The 16,664-nt window shown below is 37.9% G+C and overlaps 1 protein-coding gene across 1 annotated transcript in view; it reads left to right on the forward strand.

Moving 5' to 3' along the window:
- The window catches only part of DNAH5 (dynein axonemal heavy chain 5), a 234,944-nt gene that overhangs the window by 168,286 nt on the left and 49,994 nt on the right, over positions 1 to 16,664 (forward strand). Inside the window, exons 56-60 of the mRNA XM_072958846.1 lie at positions 5,168 to 5,399; positions 6,555 to 6,669; positions 6,929 to 7,105; positions 11,563 to 11,766; positions 15,428 to 15,607. Of these exons, the coding sequence (XP_072814947.1) occupies positions 5,168 to 5,399; positions 6,555 to 6,669; positions 6,929 to 7,105; positions 11,563 to 11,766; positions 15,428 to 15,607 (908 nt within the window). The remainder of the gene's footprint in view (positions 1 to 5,167; positions 5,400 to 6,554; positions 6,670 to 6,928; positions 7,106 to 11,562; positions 11,767 to 15,427; positions 15,608 to 16,664) is intronic.

Raw genomic sequence — 16,664 nt, forward strand, 5'->3', positions numbered from 1 at the left:
GCAAACTTTTAACTATTCAGTGCAGTATTGTTAACTGCATATGCTGTACAGTACATATGTTAACTGTCATATGCTGTACAGAAGATCTGTAGGACTTACTCATTTTGTGTAACTGAAACTTTACACCTTTTGACTAAGACGTCCTCATTTTCTCCACCTCGTGTCCCCTAGCAACTACCAGTCTACTCTGCTTCTGTGATTTGATTGTTTTAGATTTCTCATGTGAATGGTATCAGGTGGTATTTTTCCTTCTGGTCTGGTTTATTCGTGTTGTTGCAAATGGCAGAATTTCCTTCTTATTTTAAGGCTAAATAATATTCCATTGTATGTAAATACCACATTTTCTTTATCCATTCATCTGTCGATGGACCCTCAGGGGTCTTGGCTATTGTGAATAACGCTGCAGTGAACAAGGGAGTGTAGATGTATCTTCAGTATCTTGATTTCAGTTTCTTTGGATATCTACCCCAAAGTGGGATGGCTGGATTATTTGGTAGTTCTATTTTTAATTTTTTGAGGCAATCTCTTACTGTTTCTCATAGTGGTCATACCAACTTATATTCCCACCAATAGTGTACAGGGGTTCCTTTTCTCTACATCCTGGCCACCACGTTATGTTTAAAATTTAAACAAAAATTTTTTTTTTATAAAAGCCATCTTAACAGGTATGAGGTAATATCTCCTTGTGGTTTTGGTTTGCATTTCTCTGATACTTAGTGACATTGAGCATCTTTTCATATACCTGTTGGCCATTTGTATATCTTTGGAGAAATATCTGTTCAGTTCCTTGCCCATTTTAATCAGGTTACTTGTTCTTTACTATTGAGTTGTAGGAATTCCTTATATATATATATATTTAACCCTTTATTAGGTTTGCAAATATGTTCTCCTCTTCTGTAAATTGCCTGTTCATGTGTTGATTATTTACTTTGCTGGGCATAAGCTTTTTAGTTTGTAATCCCACTTGTCTATTTTTGCTTTTGTTGCTTGTACTTTTTGCTGTCACATCCAAAAAATCATTACCAAGACTCATTGTCAAAAAGCTTTTCCTCTACAGTTTCTTCTAGGAGTTTTATGGTTCAGGGCTTATGTTTAAGTGTTTAAACCATTTTGAGTTGATTTTTGTGTATGGTGTAAGATAAGGGTCCAATTTCATTCTTTTGCATATGGCTATCCCGTTTCCTCAACAGGATTTACTGAAGAGGCTGTCCTTTCACCACTGTGTGTTCTTGGCACCCTTGTTGAAGGTCGTATGACTGTATGTGTGTCAGGGTTTATTTCTGGGCTCTCTATTCTGTTCCACTGGTCTGTGTTTATGCTAGTACCATGCTGTTTTGATTTTTGTAGGTTTGCTACATATTTTGAAATCAGAAAGTGATTTTGATTTGTTCTTGCTCAAAATGATTTTGGTTATTTGGGTTCTTCAGTGGTTCCCTATGGATTTTAGGACTTTTTTTTTTTCTATTTCTGTATAAACTGCCTTTAGAATTTTGATAGGAATTACATTAAATCTGTAAGTTACTTTGGGTAGTATAGATACTTGAAAAATACTAATTCTTCCAACCCATTAACATATGATATCTTTCTATATATTTATATCTGCTGTAATTTCTTTCATTAGTGTTTTATAGTTTTCAGCACAAATCTTTCACATCATTGGTTTAATTTATTTCTAGATATTTTATTTTATTTTTGATGCTAATATAAGTGAGATTATTATCTTAATTTCTTTTTTGGATAGTTTATTCTTGTTCTTTAGAGTATTTTTCTAATTTAAAGATAGTCAGAAAGAGCCAAGTGTCCTCCCCTTTATCCCACATATACAATAGATGCTAGATTTTGTAGGATTTTAATAACTATATTGCTTTTTTAAAAAGTGAGTTCTTAATATGTATGAATTGAAATGGACTGAATTTCTGGGTGAAACATTTAAAGGAAAATATGCTTTGTAAAACTCTAAGCTTTCCCACCGTTTAGTAATCTTCATTTTGGCAAATCTTTGTTTTCAGCTTTATGTGGAGTTGTTTTGAGTTGTTTCTAAGTATCTGTATTATCTTCATTCTGGGGGTATCGCATTTCTTAATGAAACCTTTTGATTCCAAAGTTACTATTAAATCAATTAAATTCATTTAGATTTCTCCAAGGCAAAGATAATTATTAATGTTTGACTAGACACCATTTTATATCAGCACAGTATTATTAAATTGGAACTAAAATCAATAGCATATTTTTGGCATATTTCAAAGACTGCCATCTTAATTATGTAAATAAACTGTCCCTCTTTGAAAATTATTACTCAGTTTATACTATACAAGATTTTGGCCTTATGAGTTTGCCACCATTGCTTTTGCAACTGTTTGCAACTGATGATGCAGCAGAAAGAGAGATGAGACAACTGCACACAATAACTGCTCAGAAAGTAAAGCCAACCACAGTAGTTCCCACTGTTTCCCAGAAAAATTAGCATATTTTGTTTATAAAGCACATTAGCAGATATCTTTGAACTTAGGCTTTAATTAAAAAAATGTTTGGCACTAAAAAGACTTTGTGTAGTATCGTTTTACTTGAATTTCTAAATCAAGGTGATGTGAGCTTTGGAATTCATCATCTCAGGCTTTGAAGTCCAGTTCTGCTACTTACCAGCAAACTTCTCTAAGCTTCATTTCCTTATCTACAAAATGTACATAGTGATGTCCATCATTTAGGGGTGTTGTAAGGATTCACTGATTAAGTTAAGTTTTGTGATTTAGAATCTGCTGGGATTAGATATGCTTGCCTCTGAATGTATCGGTTAGGAATGTGTTTGTCTGTAAGAGAAAATCAGAGAAGCAGTGGTATAAATAAGTAGGGTTTTTTTTTTGTTTGTTTCTTTTTCCTGGTACCAGGAAAACGCAGAGATGTGCAGTCAAAGCAATGCTGTTGGGAACCTTACTCCTACCTCCTTAGGCTGTGGCTCTTATAGGCACAAGATGGTGGCTGCATCTCAAGGCTTTGCGTCTCTTGGTGCCTCATGAAGCTTTGCCTTTTACTTCAGGGCAAGATTCTGCCCCACGGACTTTTGTCTACGTGTCATTGGCCAGAACTGCGCCTCACCCCCTGCCCCAGTGACAAGACAGTCTGGGGAATCAAAGAGTTTTAGTTGGGAGTTAGATTGTTACTCTAAGCGAAGTTGGGATTCTTTAAGTCACAAAGAGAGGGGATGGTAAACTGACTATCTTTCAATAAAAAATATATATATATATACAAAAAATAAAGTACATGTGAGAAGTGAAAAGTAAAAAAACACAAAACAAAGAGGGAATGGCTACTGGATAGGCAACAAATGCGTCTTCCTCACTTTATTACTTCAGTTCATCGAATCCAAATGAGGTGGAAGTTTGAGGGCATCTAAATTCAGGGACCGAGGTCAGTGTCCTCCCTTCTATCCCACCTCATCTGTTCTACATCAGGTGAAGTGAGCAAACAATACCAGGATATAACCCACAGCAGCCTCAGACATCAGCCTAAAGGTGGGCCCCCAAACTGGCTTTGCTGCCCTGGTGACTGGACAGGGAAGGTGACAGAAGGGTTTTCTATGGCTTGCGTCTGAGTCTCAGCAGGCTTAGGTCGCCCTACGAGGAACTGCACCCCCCCCCCGCCCCCCAACCTTTCCGGCATTGGAGATTGTGGGTCTATGGAAAAATATGTTTTGAATCCATCCCATTTTTATTCTGACTTTTGGGAGAGACAAAAAGACAACTTGGTACATCAAGAAAAAAGGCACCATTTTGATACTCTCTGTTTTATGTAAGAAAGAAAAAAATCATTATATGACAAATACAAGAAAGTTTTCAGAAAGTGGGGTTGTCCCTGAGGATATTCCATAAAGCTTGGTGTCATTCCTAGCACACAGACAGTACTTCAGCCACTGTGATTAATACTGAGAAACAATTTGTCACGGGAAAGAATTGTTCCTATATTTCCAGTGACCAGACTTAACCTTCCTAGAATTTAAATTGTTGATAGTATTTGCTTAACTACATATGAAAAAAATACGACTTCTGAGGGTCTTAATTTATTGCCTTTCAGTGTATATGTTAAACTGTATTTGTAACCACGCTGATCAATTGTCTCTATTATTTACATAAATGTAAACACCACCCTACAATTACAGCATCAAGAACTTAATATAGTGAGACTTACTGATGAAAGACACCATTTTTCATTTTTCTGTCAAGTTATGACTTGATAGGTTTGTTCACTCGGTTCCTTGATTCTTCCTCTTTTCCCTCCCATTTTATTGGCCATATTTCTATTTGCAACACTTATGTCTATTATTCAATACTTTTTAGCACTTTTAAAGCCAATCCATAGGCCATTTTTTTCTAAGATGCATAAAGATGGCTTTGATCATTTTTAACTGCGTTATGCATGACCCTTGTGAATTCCTTGGAGTTGAGACCAAGTGTCATAGTGGTGGGCGTTTGGCACACATTCTCTATGTAAGTGATGATGGATTAGCTCTGACTTCATGGCCTAATCTTATAATAAGAAATACTGTCTTAGAATCTGTCCCGTGTTTGGCACTGTTGGGAAGATAAAGGTCTACAACAGGAGACTTTTGTTCATCCATTTTTAAAGGATACCATAAATTCGAATTGACTACAGGTGGCCAGCTGCCACATTTAAGGACAAGATGGCCCAGGCATAAAAAAATTTAATGATGAACATTCCACATGCCAAATACAGTCCGAACCTGGAGAGTTAAGGTTATGGCAGGTTCTGAGTGAAATAAATAAATAAGTTACTGGGATTGTTAAATATGAGTACCAGGTGGGTATTGATTTCTGAGTTGTTTGTACCACTTTTGTCCTTATGTAAACCATAAAACAGGCTGGCTGCTGACCAGAACCTACAGCTGTGGAGAAGAGACTTCTTTGTACGTGTACCAGAAAACAAAGAATTATGATAGGTTTAAAGTCTGTTCTAGTTTTGTACATGAAAGGGACGATAAAATTTTGATGTCAGAGACCTGGGGCCAAAACTGCTGCCGTGTATCTAGCTAGCTGGGGCAATAAAGATGGCATGCATTCCTAAGGATTGTCTAAGTTTTAAAAAATAGCCAGTTAACTTTTAAAATGATAATTCGCTTTCATATCTCACACACTGCTATCTTTATTCTTTCCAGTGTCTGAACACTTCCTCTCTTCCTATGATATTGACTGCAGTTTGGAAACCAAGAAGGAAGTGGTCCAGTGCATGGGCTCCTTCCAGGATGGGGTGGCTGAGAAATGTGTCGATTATTTCCAAAGATTCCGACGTTCTACCCATGTGACGCCCAAATCATACCTCTCCTTTATTCGGGGCTATAAGTTCATTTATGGAGAAAAGCTTGTGGAAGTGCAAACTCTGGCCAACAGGTAGGGGTGAAGATCAAATATAAAGTTATTTTAAAGCAGTGATTCTCAACTAGGGGCACATTTGCTCTTAGTGGACATTTTGCAATGACTGGAGACACTTTGTTTGCTATAATTAGGGTTGGGGGGTTAAGGGGTCTACGGGCATCACAAGAGGTAGAGGTCAGGGATGCTGCTAAACATCCTGACAGTGCACAGCACAGTCCTCCATCACGAAGAGCCATCCAGCCGCAGATTCTGATAGGGCTGAGGTTAAGAAATATTCTCAAGTGTGTTCAAAGGATTAGTCCATAGTTGTGACGGGCTTAAGTGTTGCTGAGTTTTCTTGTGGCCCTACACTTTCTATAATTTTGAGTGACAATAATAGAAATAGTGGGCTTAGAAGGAAGCTGAGAATGCAGACATCCTCTCCTCCGTCCTCTCATCTCTCTGGTCCCACCCTTTCTGAGTGTTCGGGATAGAAGAGTTTGCTTGATGCTTATGTTCTGTGCATAGTAAATACCCTACTTCACTGAAGTTTGTTCCACATTTCTCTGCTCTGCCCAGCTCTTTTCTGAACACTTGTATCTTCTGCCTGAAGATGGCCAGAATCAGCCAGGGTGGTTATGGAAGGGACCCCTGGGTGGGTGACTGAACTAAATGACTCCGGGCTCCAGTCTTTAAGATCACATTACTTCAGGGTCAGGCAGGCAGCTGGTCCCTTCAGGAGGCTGTTCTGATGGCTTTAAATTTTTTTTTCTTGATTCCAAGTCTTTCTTCTTTTAACTTCATTGGTGTCTTTAAAAAAACAGAAGTTATTTATTTCCTTCCCTCCGTGATAGGGCTTCAAGCATTTGCAGTCTGTTGTCATAATAGCTAAAAGGTCATTCAGCATGTCTCCTGCGTGAAATAGAATCTGGACGCCATTGTTTCTTATGGCATGCAGCATCCTTAGCAGATTCACTCTTTCCACGCCAGGTCTATGCAAACATACAAGTGTCTTCAGTCGGAAATCAAGCCTGGAGGTTTACCCTTTTTTGCCAAGCCTTCTTGGGTTTCCTATTGTAGGTGCATCAGTCTTCAAAAATGACCATTACTATCTGTATCAGTAGACCGGAACTGGGAAAATGTGGCCAAGAACCACACATTTTAACACTGCCTGCTTGGATTTTCCATCAGAATGAATACTGGATTGGAAAAGCTAAAAGAAGCCTCAGAGTCTGTGGCAGCCCTGAGCAGAGAACTGGCAGTGAAAGAAAAGGAGCTCCAAGTGGCCAATGATAAAGCCGACATGGTGGGTGGGCGTTCATGTGTGGACCACGTTTTTTTTGAATTCCCAGTTCATGCATGTTAATGACGTGTGCTCCTTCACTCAGAACCATGGGAGTATACGTTATTTATTTCCATTAGAATGCAGTTTTCTTGACTTTATGTATGAAACATTGTGTAAGTGGAGAAAATCAACAACTTGAGGTCAAAATGTGCATGTCCAAACTGGGTCTTTGGTGACTTTTGAGGAAGTTTTATTGTTCGTTTGTTTTGTGTTGAGTTAGGTCTTAAAAGAAGTGACGATGAAAGCACAGGCTGCCGAAAAGGTCAAGGCCGAGGTACAGAAGGTGAAGGACAAGGCCCAGGCCATTGTTGACAGCATCTCTAAAGATAAAGCCATTGCTGAGGAAAAGCTGGAAGCAGCCAAACCAGCGTTAGAAGAAGCAGAGGCAGCCTTACAGGTACATCTGTGTGGTGTAACAGATGCCAGCTGTCAGGGCCTGGGAGGAGGACTAAGGCAGAAAAGGTGAGTCACATCCAGGAAGTGTTCCAGCACTTCAGACCAGAGCTGTCTCCCCTGGAGTGATTTCAGTCACATGTTCTGCTTGGAGATGTTGTTTGCTTTTTTTTTTTTTTTTTTTTTGAATTTTGCACTTTCTGCTTCACATCTCATCTTCCTCACTCATGAGTGGTGAGCAGTGTCAGAGGAATGGTGGTTCAGTGTCCTGGGTTCTCAGTTTAACTCTGTCACCAGTAAGCTCCGTGACATTGGGAAAGTCACGTAAAATTTCTAAAATAACATTTTTTTCACTCATTCACTGAGGACATTGGATTAAGTCTATAAGATACAGTATTCTCTGAGTATTTCTATGAATTATCCAAATAAAGGACTACTGATCTAACGTAGCTCATGACCATCAGAGTTGGACCAGGCTTCCGACACCGTTATCCAATGTGGTTGTGTGGCAATAGCAGAAATGATGAAATTAGAAAGGAGGTTGCATTCTGAGAAAATATGAGATAGGCCGCACCTTAAAGGGCTGGTCCTTCTTTGAGGACCCAGTTTGAGATTTTTTGGACTCAAGTTAAGATTGCTTTTACTTTAGTCTTACTCCTCCACTGCCTTGTTATTGGTTCTTGGCCTAGAAAGTGGCTGGAGGAATAGAACACTGCTGATCTGTCCACTGCCAATTCAAGTTATACAATTGTAATTGAACGTGCATCATTACTTGATAATGAAATTAATGATGACAACAACAACAACAACAATAATAATAATAAATTTTGGTGAGTTTTAGTTTATTTGGGGACCTTACTGAGAACTATAGCCCAGAAGACAGTCTCTTAATAGCTCTGAGGAACTGGGGAGGAGCCAGTATTTATGGATTTTTTGACTGGGAAATATATGTAGTTAGGCATGCATCTTGGTAAAACATTGCTGCTAATCATAATCAGTGGGGGTCAGGAGGGTACAGCTCCGTGGTAGAGTGCGTGCTTAGCATGTATGAGGTTCTGAGTTCAGTCCCCAGTACCTCTGTTAAAATTAAATAAACAAATAAACCTAATTACCCACCCCTACAAAGGAACCAACCCAACGAGAAACAGATTATATGATTCCATTTATGAAACGGATGAAAAGAGGTTAAACTAATCTCTGTTATTAGAAGTCAGGTTAATGGGCGCAGCGAGGTAGACAGCGATTGGAAGGGAACGTGGAGGGGTGGATGGTGCAAGTAACCTTCTGGTTTTGATCTGGGTGTTGATTGTACAAATGCGTTCACTGTGAAAATTCTGTGAGCTGTATACTCGTGGTGTGTGCATTTCTGTATGTATATTATACTTCAACAAATAGTTTTTAGAAACTATATTAATATCCTGTATTTCATCTATCAGAATGACAAAAATTCAAAATTTGACACCATACTTCATGGGAAAGCTACAGGGAAATAGACGCTCTCACACACTGCCGGAGAGGGCGTGGAAGCTCTGCACCCTCCACGCCAATGTTTTTAAATTATTAATTTTTTTTACCACTTTCTCAGCACACTGCCTGAAACGCTTCTGAATCTTTTTGATCCAAGTTAAGTCTTGATGCTTTCTGAGTCAATATACAACATATGAATTTCTGCTCTTTTGAGACAATGAAGATATTGCCTTCTCTTTTATCTCTGCAACTTTTCACGCTACTCTTATATGTGTTATATCTTTCCTCATTGTTTCTCCATTCCTCCTTGCACTGGCTAAGCTGTCCTCTTTAATCCTTGAAGTCCTCCAGGGTCTTTCGTCCCTCAGATTGGTGGGTACCTCATTTCCACCCCCACCACTTTTTAAAAACCAATTTATGAAGGTATGATTGACATATGAAAAGCTGGACATATTTAATATATATAACTTGGTGAGTTTGGTGATAAGTGTTCACCTATGAAGGCCACAGGTATGTCCATCACCTCCCAAAGTTTCCTCCTTCTCCTTTTATTGTTATTATTATTACTATTTTTTTTCTGTGGTAAGAACACTTAACACAAGATCTACCTTCTTAACAAATTGTAATTGTACAGTGGAGTGTTGTTAACTATAGGCACTATGCTGTATAGTAGATCTTTAGAATTTATTTATTTTGCATAACTAAAACTTTGTGCCCTTTGACCATCACCTCCCCATTTCCCCCTTCCCCCTAGCCCCTGGCAACCACCACTCTCCTCCCTGTGTCTGAGTCTATTTTAGATTCCATATATAAATGAGATCATGCAATATTTGTCTTTATTTGTCTGACTTATTTCATTTAGCATCATGTCGGATCCACCATGTTGTTGCAAATTGCAATTTCCATTTTTTGAGGCTGAATGATATTCTCTTGTATGTAGACATCACATTTTCTTTATCCATTCGTCTATCAGTGGACTTTTAGGTTGCTTCCCTATCTTGGCCACTGTGAGTGATGCTGCAGGGAACATGGTGGTGCAGGTATCTCTTCAAGATCCTGATCCTTATCCTCCCCTGCCCCTTTTAAGACACTCTGGCTTCACAGAGAGTCTCTGATCAGCAGAGAGTTTCTGATCAACAGAGAAAACGATGACGGTGTAAAGAGATTTCTACACCTTTATTGGACACATGTTACCTAACAACATCATGGGAATAGAGCACATGGCATCTCAGGTCTTAAAGGCCTACATTTTACCAAGATTTGAAAAGCTTGGCATCTATCTTGACATTATGAAACATTTTCCGGTATCCTCTTAATTTTGCACTCTCTATCACTAAAATATTCAGCATTATGTAATCATCAATGCAGAAATGTGTGGAAACAGGAATATGATGATGGGGCATGTAAGGGAGGTTTTCAATAATTTCCTTCATGTTCTGTCTCCATTTTATTGCCTCTTTGTGAGCTTTTGAAATCTGCTACTTCCAATTTATACTAAGGAAATTTCCAGGTGCATCTAAACTCTAACATTTTGGCATCAGGCTACATAAATCTAAACAACAAATAAGATAACAGCAAAGAATGTCTCTTCCTATCTTAATGCTAATCTGACTAGACACAAAAATATATATATATATATATATATAATAGTCATATTGCTTTGCCTGAAGGAAAAATAGGAATCTAATACTTAGTTGAAATAGGTTGAATTTCATATATATTCCTCCCCTCATCTCCTTTTTCCTGGCTACCTAACTTAATTGAGCCCAGTTCTGTTTGAAAACTCCCCCTTTTAAAACTGAAGTGAAATAAGCATGTCCAGCTCTTTTATATCACTTCACTTTGACCCTGCTTCTCTGTCGGCAACGATTATATTTCTCTTCTCAAATAAAGATCTATCTGCCATTTCCAGTTCTTTAGCACAAATTCTCCTTCACGTCCAGCTGTTTAGATTTCACAAAGGCAAGTGTATATAGTTATATTCCTAATTACCAAGTTCTGTGATTTTCCCTCTTTTTTTTTTCCAGTCCTCAGAGAAAAGGTCATTACCTTTGATGAGAAGGATGTTGGGTACCTTCCTTTGGCAGGAGGAATGTAAATGCAAATAAGATGGAAGGTTTTCAAGACCTAGAAGGGATGCATGTGCACGATGTCTTAGAAACAGGACAGTTGCAGATGCTTCTTTTTAATATTTTTCCAATTCCATAAAGAGTGTGAGAGATAGAACAGTTATTATCAACCACAATGGGTCTAGGTAACTATTAGATAATTTACTCTGTAAGAATCTCTGTACTAGAAATGGAACAGAACCCTTCTAAGAGCTTAGTGAAATTCCTGTGGCTCAAAACCCATCATTTAAAGGTCGATTCCCCACTAAGAAACCTCTAATTATTCAATCTGGCAGCCTCGAGGCTACTCACTAGTGTCAGTCTGCGGTGACAGGTCTTGAGAGAGAAAGAGGCAGATTCTCGACCCACGTATCTAATGAGTGAAAAAGCACTGCAAATCCTGGAGTTTTCCTGAGTTGGAATCCCTGGAATCTACTTAAGTGCTGAAGATTCTTTTCCTTTCAGATGACAGCTTTTTTCTGACACTAAGTGGTCTGTACAATTTTAGAGAAGTCACAGCTCCTTATCTTCTCACCAACATGTCTCTCACTGTCTCTCCTCTCGCTGTCAGCTGGAAAAAATCTGAACTTTGGTGGGGCATGTGTTTCTTTGGGATTAAATATACATCTAGCCCCCATGACTGCACCAAACTTAAAGATGCTTGCTTTCCTCTGTTGAAGTATAATTGATTTGCAATGCTGTGTTAGTTTCAGGTGTATAGCAAAGTGATTCAATTATACAAAGCCTCAGTAAATTTAAGAAAAATGAAATCGTATCAAGCATCTTTTCCGACCACAGCACTATGCAATTAGAAACCAACTCCAAAGTTTCTTTTGTCTGCAGTTTCTTGTCTGAGATTGAATGATAACCTTTTCTTCTCCCCCAGACCATCAAGCCTTCAGACATCGCCACTGTCCGCACGCTGGGCCGACCCCCTCATCTCATCATGAGGATCATGGATTGTGTGTTGTTGCTGTTTCAAAGGAAAGTCAATGCTGTGAAAATTGATCTTGAAAAAAGCTGTACAATTCCTTCCTGGCAGGAATCTTTAAAACTGATGACAGCAGGAAACTTTCTACAGAATTTACAGGTTGGTAGTTTAGTAATGATGGGCTAAGAGGGGACTCAGATTTCATAAGAGTATCTGGGTCCTTTAATTGAATATGCTTCTAAAAATAATTTACCCTACATGCGTATTTTTACTTATTAAGTTTTTTCATCTTTACTGGGGTATAATTGATAAATAAAAATTGTGTATATTTAAGGTATACAACTTGATGTTTTGATATATGGTTGCACTGTGAAATAATCACCACAATCCATCCATTAAATCCAATGAACAGCCAATTAAATATCTATCACCTCACATGGTTACCATTTTTTCTTTGTTTTTCCTTTTTGTGGTAAGAACACTTAAGGTCTACCCTCCTAGCTAATTTCAAGTATGCAATACAATATTGTTAATTATACTCACATTGCTGTATATTAGGTCCCCATTATTTGTTCATCTTGCATAACTGATACTTTGTACTCCTGACCAATGTCTTCCCCTTTCCTTCTCCTCCCCCTCATCCCAGGCTACCCTGATTCTACTCTCTGTTTCTATGAGTTTGAGTATTTTAGATTCCACATATAAGTGAGATCATGCAGTATTTGTCTTTCTCTGTCTGACTTATTTCACATAGCATAATACCCTCTAGGTCCATCCATGTTGTCATAAGTGGTAGAATTTCCTTCTTTTTTAAGCCTGAGTAATATTCTCCATACATATTTTAAACATGTATGTAAGTATTTTTTCAGAGTAGAATTTTCTCCTTCAAATATAAGGTCTTGTAAGCATTAGTTTTTCCTGACAGATTTTAGGTGTATTAAAGCATCATCAGTGACATATTTTAGTAAAAGTTAAAAAAATTATTTTAAGGAACCAAAATGTGTGCATATATTGTATGTACAAATACATACATATATTTATATTTTGCAAGTCTCAATAGTAAATTTTTGAGTATTGATTTGCATCTTTTAAGTTTTATGAGATATAATTTACATATGATAAAATGCACAAATTTTAAGTGTAGAGATGAATGAATATTTACATATTCATTAATGAACCTATTAATGAACACTGACATCAAGATTTGCACTTCCAGACCCCAGAAATCTCTAGTATCCCAACACGATCAATAATCTCCCCTAAAATAACCATTATTCTGACCTTTATCCTGAAAATTAGTTTTGCCTGTTTTGAAATTTACATATATGACGTCATATCATAAGAATCTTTTGTTTTGACCTCTTTTCAGCATGTCTGTGAGATTCTTTCTTATTGTTGCACAGGACAGTAGTTCATTCTTTTTTCATTGCTATATAGCTTTTCAATCTATGAGTAACGCAGTAGTGTGTGACAGACATTTAGCAACTTGTTCTCTGGGGAGAAAAAAGAAAAAGCTCTGATTTGGAGTGTTTGCCAATTTTCATGGTATAAATATCCTCACAGTGGCTTATTTCAGGCTACCAAAATGCTGTTGCCGAATGTAGAATTGAGAAGAGGTGCATAGTAGGATGCTATTATAAGATATCTCTGCCATATAGGTACAATAAATGTAAATGATCTCAAAAACATAGATAGTAAAATGCAGTAATTAGAAAGTGGTAAATTTTCCTGTACAGTATTTTTGTTTAAAATAACACTTATTTAATTGTAAGTTTATGTAATTTAATTGTTAATAATGGCTGTGTTTAACAACCAGTTTGTGAAGTTTCAGGAAACTGAACAATCATTTCTCATGAGCTTATATGAGTCAGCACCAGTGTGAACTGCTGTGATTTGCTTTAATGTGTTTGTGCATTGTACTGTTGATGGATTTTTGAGTTGTTACTAGTTTGGGGCTATTAGAAATAAAGCTACAGTGAATACTGGTCATTTAGTGGGCATATTTGCATTTCTCTTGGCTCTGTACTCAGGAGTGGAATTTCTGGGTCTTAGGTTATACATTTAATGAGCCTGAGTAGATAGTGCCAGAGAGTTTTCACAAGTTGTCGTATCGGTTTCCACACCCACCGACAGTGTGTAAGTTGCTCCACATCTTGACCATTTTCTACTTCTAGCTCTTCTGAGGGGTTTGTAGTAGTGTCTCATTACTGTGGCCTTAGTTTGCATCTTCCTAATAACTGATGATGTTGAGAATCTTTTCATCAGCTGATGAGCCCCTTGGGAATTCTTTTGTTGAGAGCCTGTTCAGGTCTTTTGTCCATTTAAATTATTTATTACTTTGTAGAATTTCTTTATATGTAAAATAGGAGTAATTTGTCATTTATATGTTTGCGAATATTTTCTCCCTCTTTTTGCTTTAGTTGTTCATTCCATTAATAATGTCTTTTGATAAGCAAATGTTCTTAAGTTTAGTTTGGTCCAGTTTATCACTATATTCCTTAATAGTGCCTTCTGTGTTCTGTTTAGGAAATCTTTGCCCATCTCTAAGGCAGAATAAATGCTTCTGTGTTTTATTCTAGAAATTTTATTGTTTTAGCTTTCATATTTGGATCTTGAGACAATGAATTGGCAACACCCACCCAACTTCCTAGCGCTATCTATCATTCAGTTTTTAATTCAGCATTGCCCATGTGGATGCTATGGCCGGAGCATCTTGTGAAGCCCCTTAGAGCAGCTAGAACAAGAAGCTTATGAAACCAGTAGGCCATACAGATTTGTCTCAGATAACTAAAATATGAGACTCCAGGACGCAGGTGCCACCATGAAGGAATAACGTGCTATCTGAGTGGAGAGGAGGTGGTGATTCATCTGATTGTGAGAGTGTGGAGTGTCAGTGGTGACGGCAGGATCGGGGTGGGGGGGTGGCTCAAAAAGTGTTCACTGAAAAATGTGACAGTGGAATTGTACTTGCCTCATATATACCTGGTACAGAGCCACTGCTCTTAGGAGCTACCTTGCTAGTTGCCTTTTGTCACCACCACCCTTCTATGCACCCAGATATTTTTCTGGCTTCACTATTTTTTAAATCTCGTAAGAGAAACTTACATTAAAAGAGGACTGAATGAGAGTATATTTCACTCTACATAGTGTATATTCTGTGAAGGCTTTTTTCTCTGAATTATTTAGGTGCTAAACTTCTTTCTACTTGGAAAACATTTAATCACCCTCATTTAGATGATCAAACACCGCTTTTAAAAGGTCCAATTTTATTGTTTGGTCAGTCTTCTCTTTTGATGCTGGAAGGTATTCTTAATCTGTTTCTGCTACTATTTTTATTTTTTATTATTTTTTGAAACTTTAGTGTTCCTTTAATAATTTCAATAGTGAAAATTCACAGGAGAGAAAAACTATCATTTTGAATTTATTTCAAGCATTTGAAAATGTTATCCCTCCAGAAGAGAACAGTTCTCTCATATCTTGATAGTTCTATGATTAAAAATGAATTCATCACCCTCAAGGCCTCATGTCCAACTTATTTTTTAATCCTCACATTTTAGGTAAGTTTACTAGAACCTCTGTCTGCATGTATTAAGCAAGCACTTGGTTGCTGCTAAATAAATATGCTTTATATATTTGCTTTATACATAATGCTAAATGTATGTTTATATGTGTCAAAATATATATGACTTTTGTCTAATATTTTGAAATATTGACAAAATAAGATGTCATTCATTCATTCTTATTTTTTAATGGTTTCAATGGCATTGTGAGCATATGGCAAGAAGCATTTTGACTTTATTTTACTCCATTTTTTCCATAGCAATTCCCAAAAGACACGATCAATGAAGAAGTGATAGAATTTCTGAATCCCTACTTTGAAATGGCAGACTACAACATCGAGACGGCTAAACGTGTGTGTGGGAACGTCGCAGGTCTTTGTTCCTGGACCAAGGCCATGGCTTCTTTCTTTTCTATAAACAGAGAGGTGTTGCCTCTGAAGGTAAGCCTCCTTGGGGGAGCTGCTTGATGTGTGCCGGCCAGGGGTCTCTAGGTCACCTGGGCTTCTCTTTTCATTCAGCACCGGGGCCTTCAGCTTCTGCTGTTACACCCGAGTCCACAGGGAGAGCTGGTGATAAGCCAGGCACAGGATGTTTCTTTCTCCTCTGTGATTCTCCTCTAGTCAGAATTGCATGAGCCTTAAGCATAAACTCCCTACAAAGATCCTAAGTCTGTTGTGAGGCTGCTGGACATTTTTTTCCCCTCTGTCAACTTGAAAAAAAGAAACATAGAAAACTGTAGCACAGGATCCACCGATAATGTCTAAGATCTCCTGCTGGGGAATCCAGCGAAGGAGGCAGGGTCGACACACAGTTGCTGGTGGCTGATCTTGACTGTAGGGAGATCCTCCTTTGTCCCTCAGGAAAGGAACTGGGTATCATTGGATATTTAATGTAATTTGAGAATATGTCAGTGTTGCCCTTGAAATAGTTACATTTCTAAGCTTCACATGTGTCCACATCCTTCCACCATTCAGTGACACTCAGTCTTTAGCAGCTGGAGAGGCAAGTACGTGTTTTGAAAATGAAACCCTGATGCCTCAAAAATCACACCTTATGGCTTAGTTGATTATTTTGCTTTTGTATGAGTCCACTCTCTCTCAACCATCAATTAAAGTCCATTTACACTTCTAAACCCTTGGAACTTAATAATCATGCTAAAAATAATCAAGAATACAGGGCTAGAGTTGCAGGTCCCATTTTATTTTCTCACGGTTACCGTAGCAGGACCATGTATTCAGTTGTGGAGACCCTTGAGGTCCTAGAGCAACTCAAAAGAGGGGAGACTCACTTGGCTCAGAGATTTTTAGAGCAAATAACTGATGTCATGCTGTCTGACATGATGGATTTTGGGACCATTGAAGACTCCAGCATAGCTCACAATTGCACATTCTGATATTGACTGAATTATAACCACCTCATGCAATGAAAAGGATGGGCATCCTTTGCAAATTTTTCCGGGCAAGCTAATATAAGTGTCTTTAAAGGAATTATGCAGAA

The sequence above is a fragment of the Vicugna pacos genome, chromosome 3 (genome assembly GCF_048564905.1).
Source record: "Vicugna pacos chromosome 3, VicPac4, whole genome shotgun sequence".
Taxonomy (NCBI): domain Eukaryota; kingdom Metazoa; phylum Chordata; class Mammalia; order Artiodactyla; family Camelidae; genus Vicugna; species Vicugna pacos.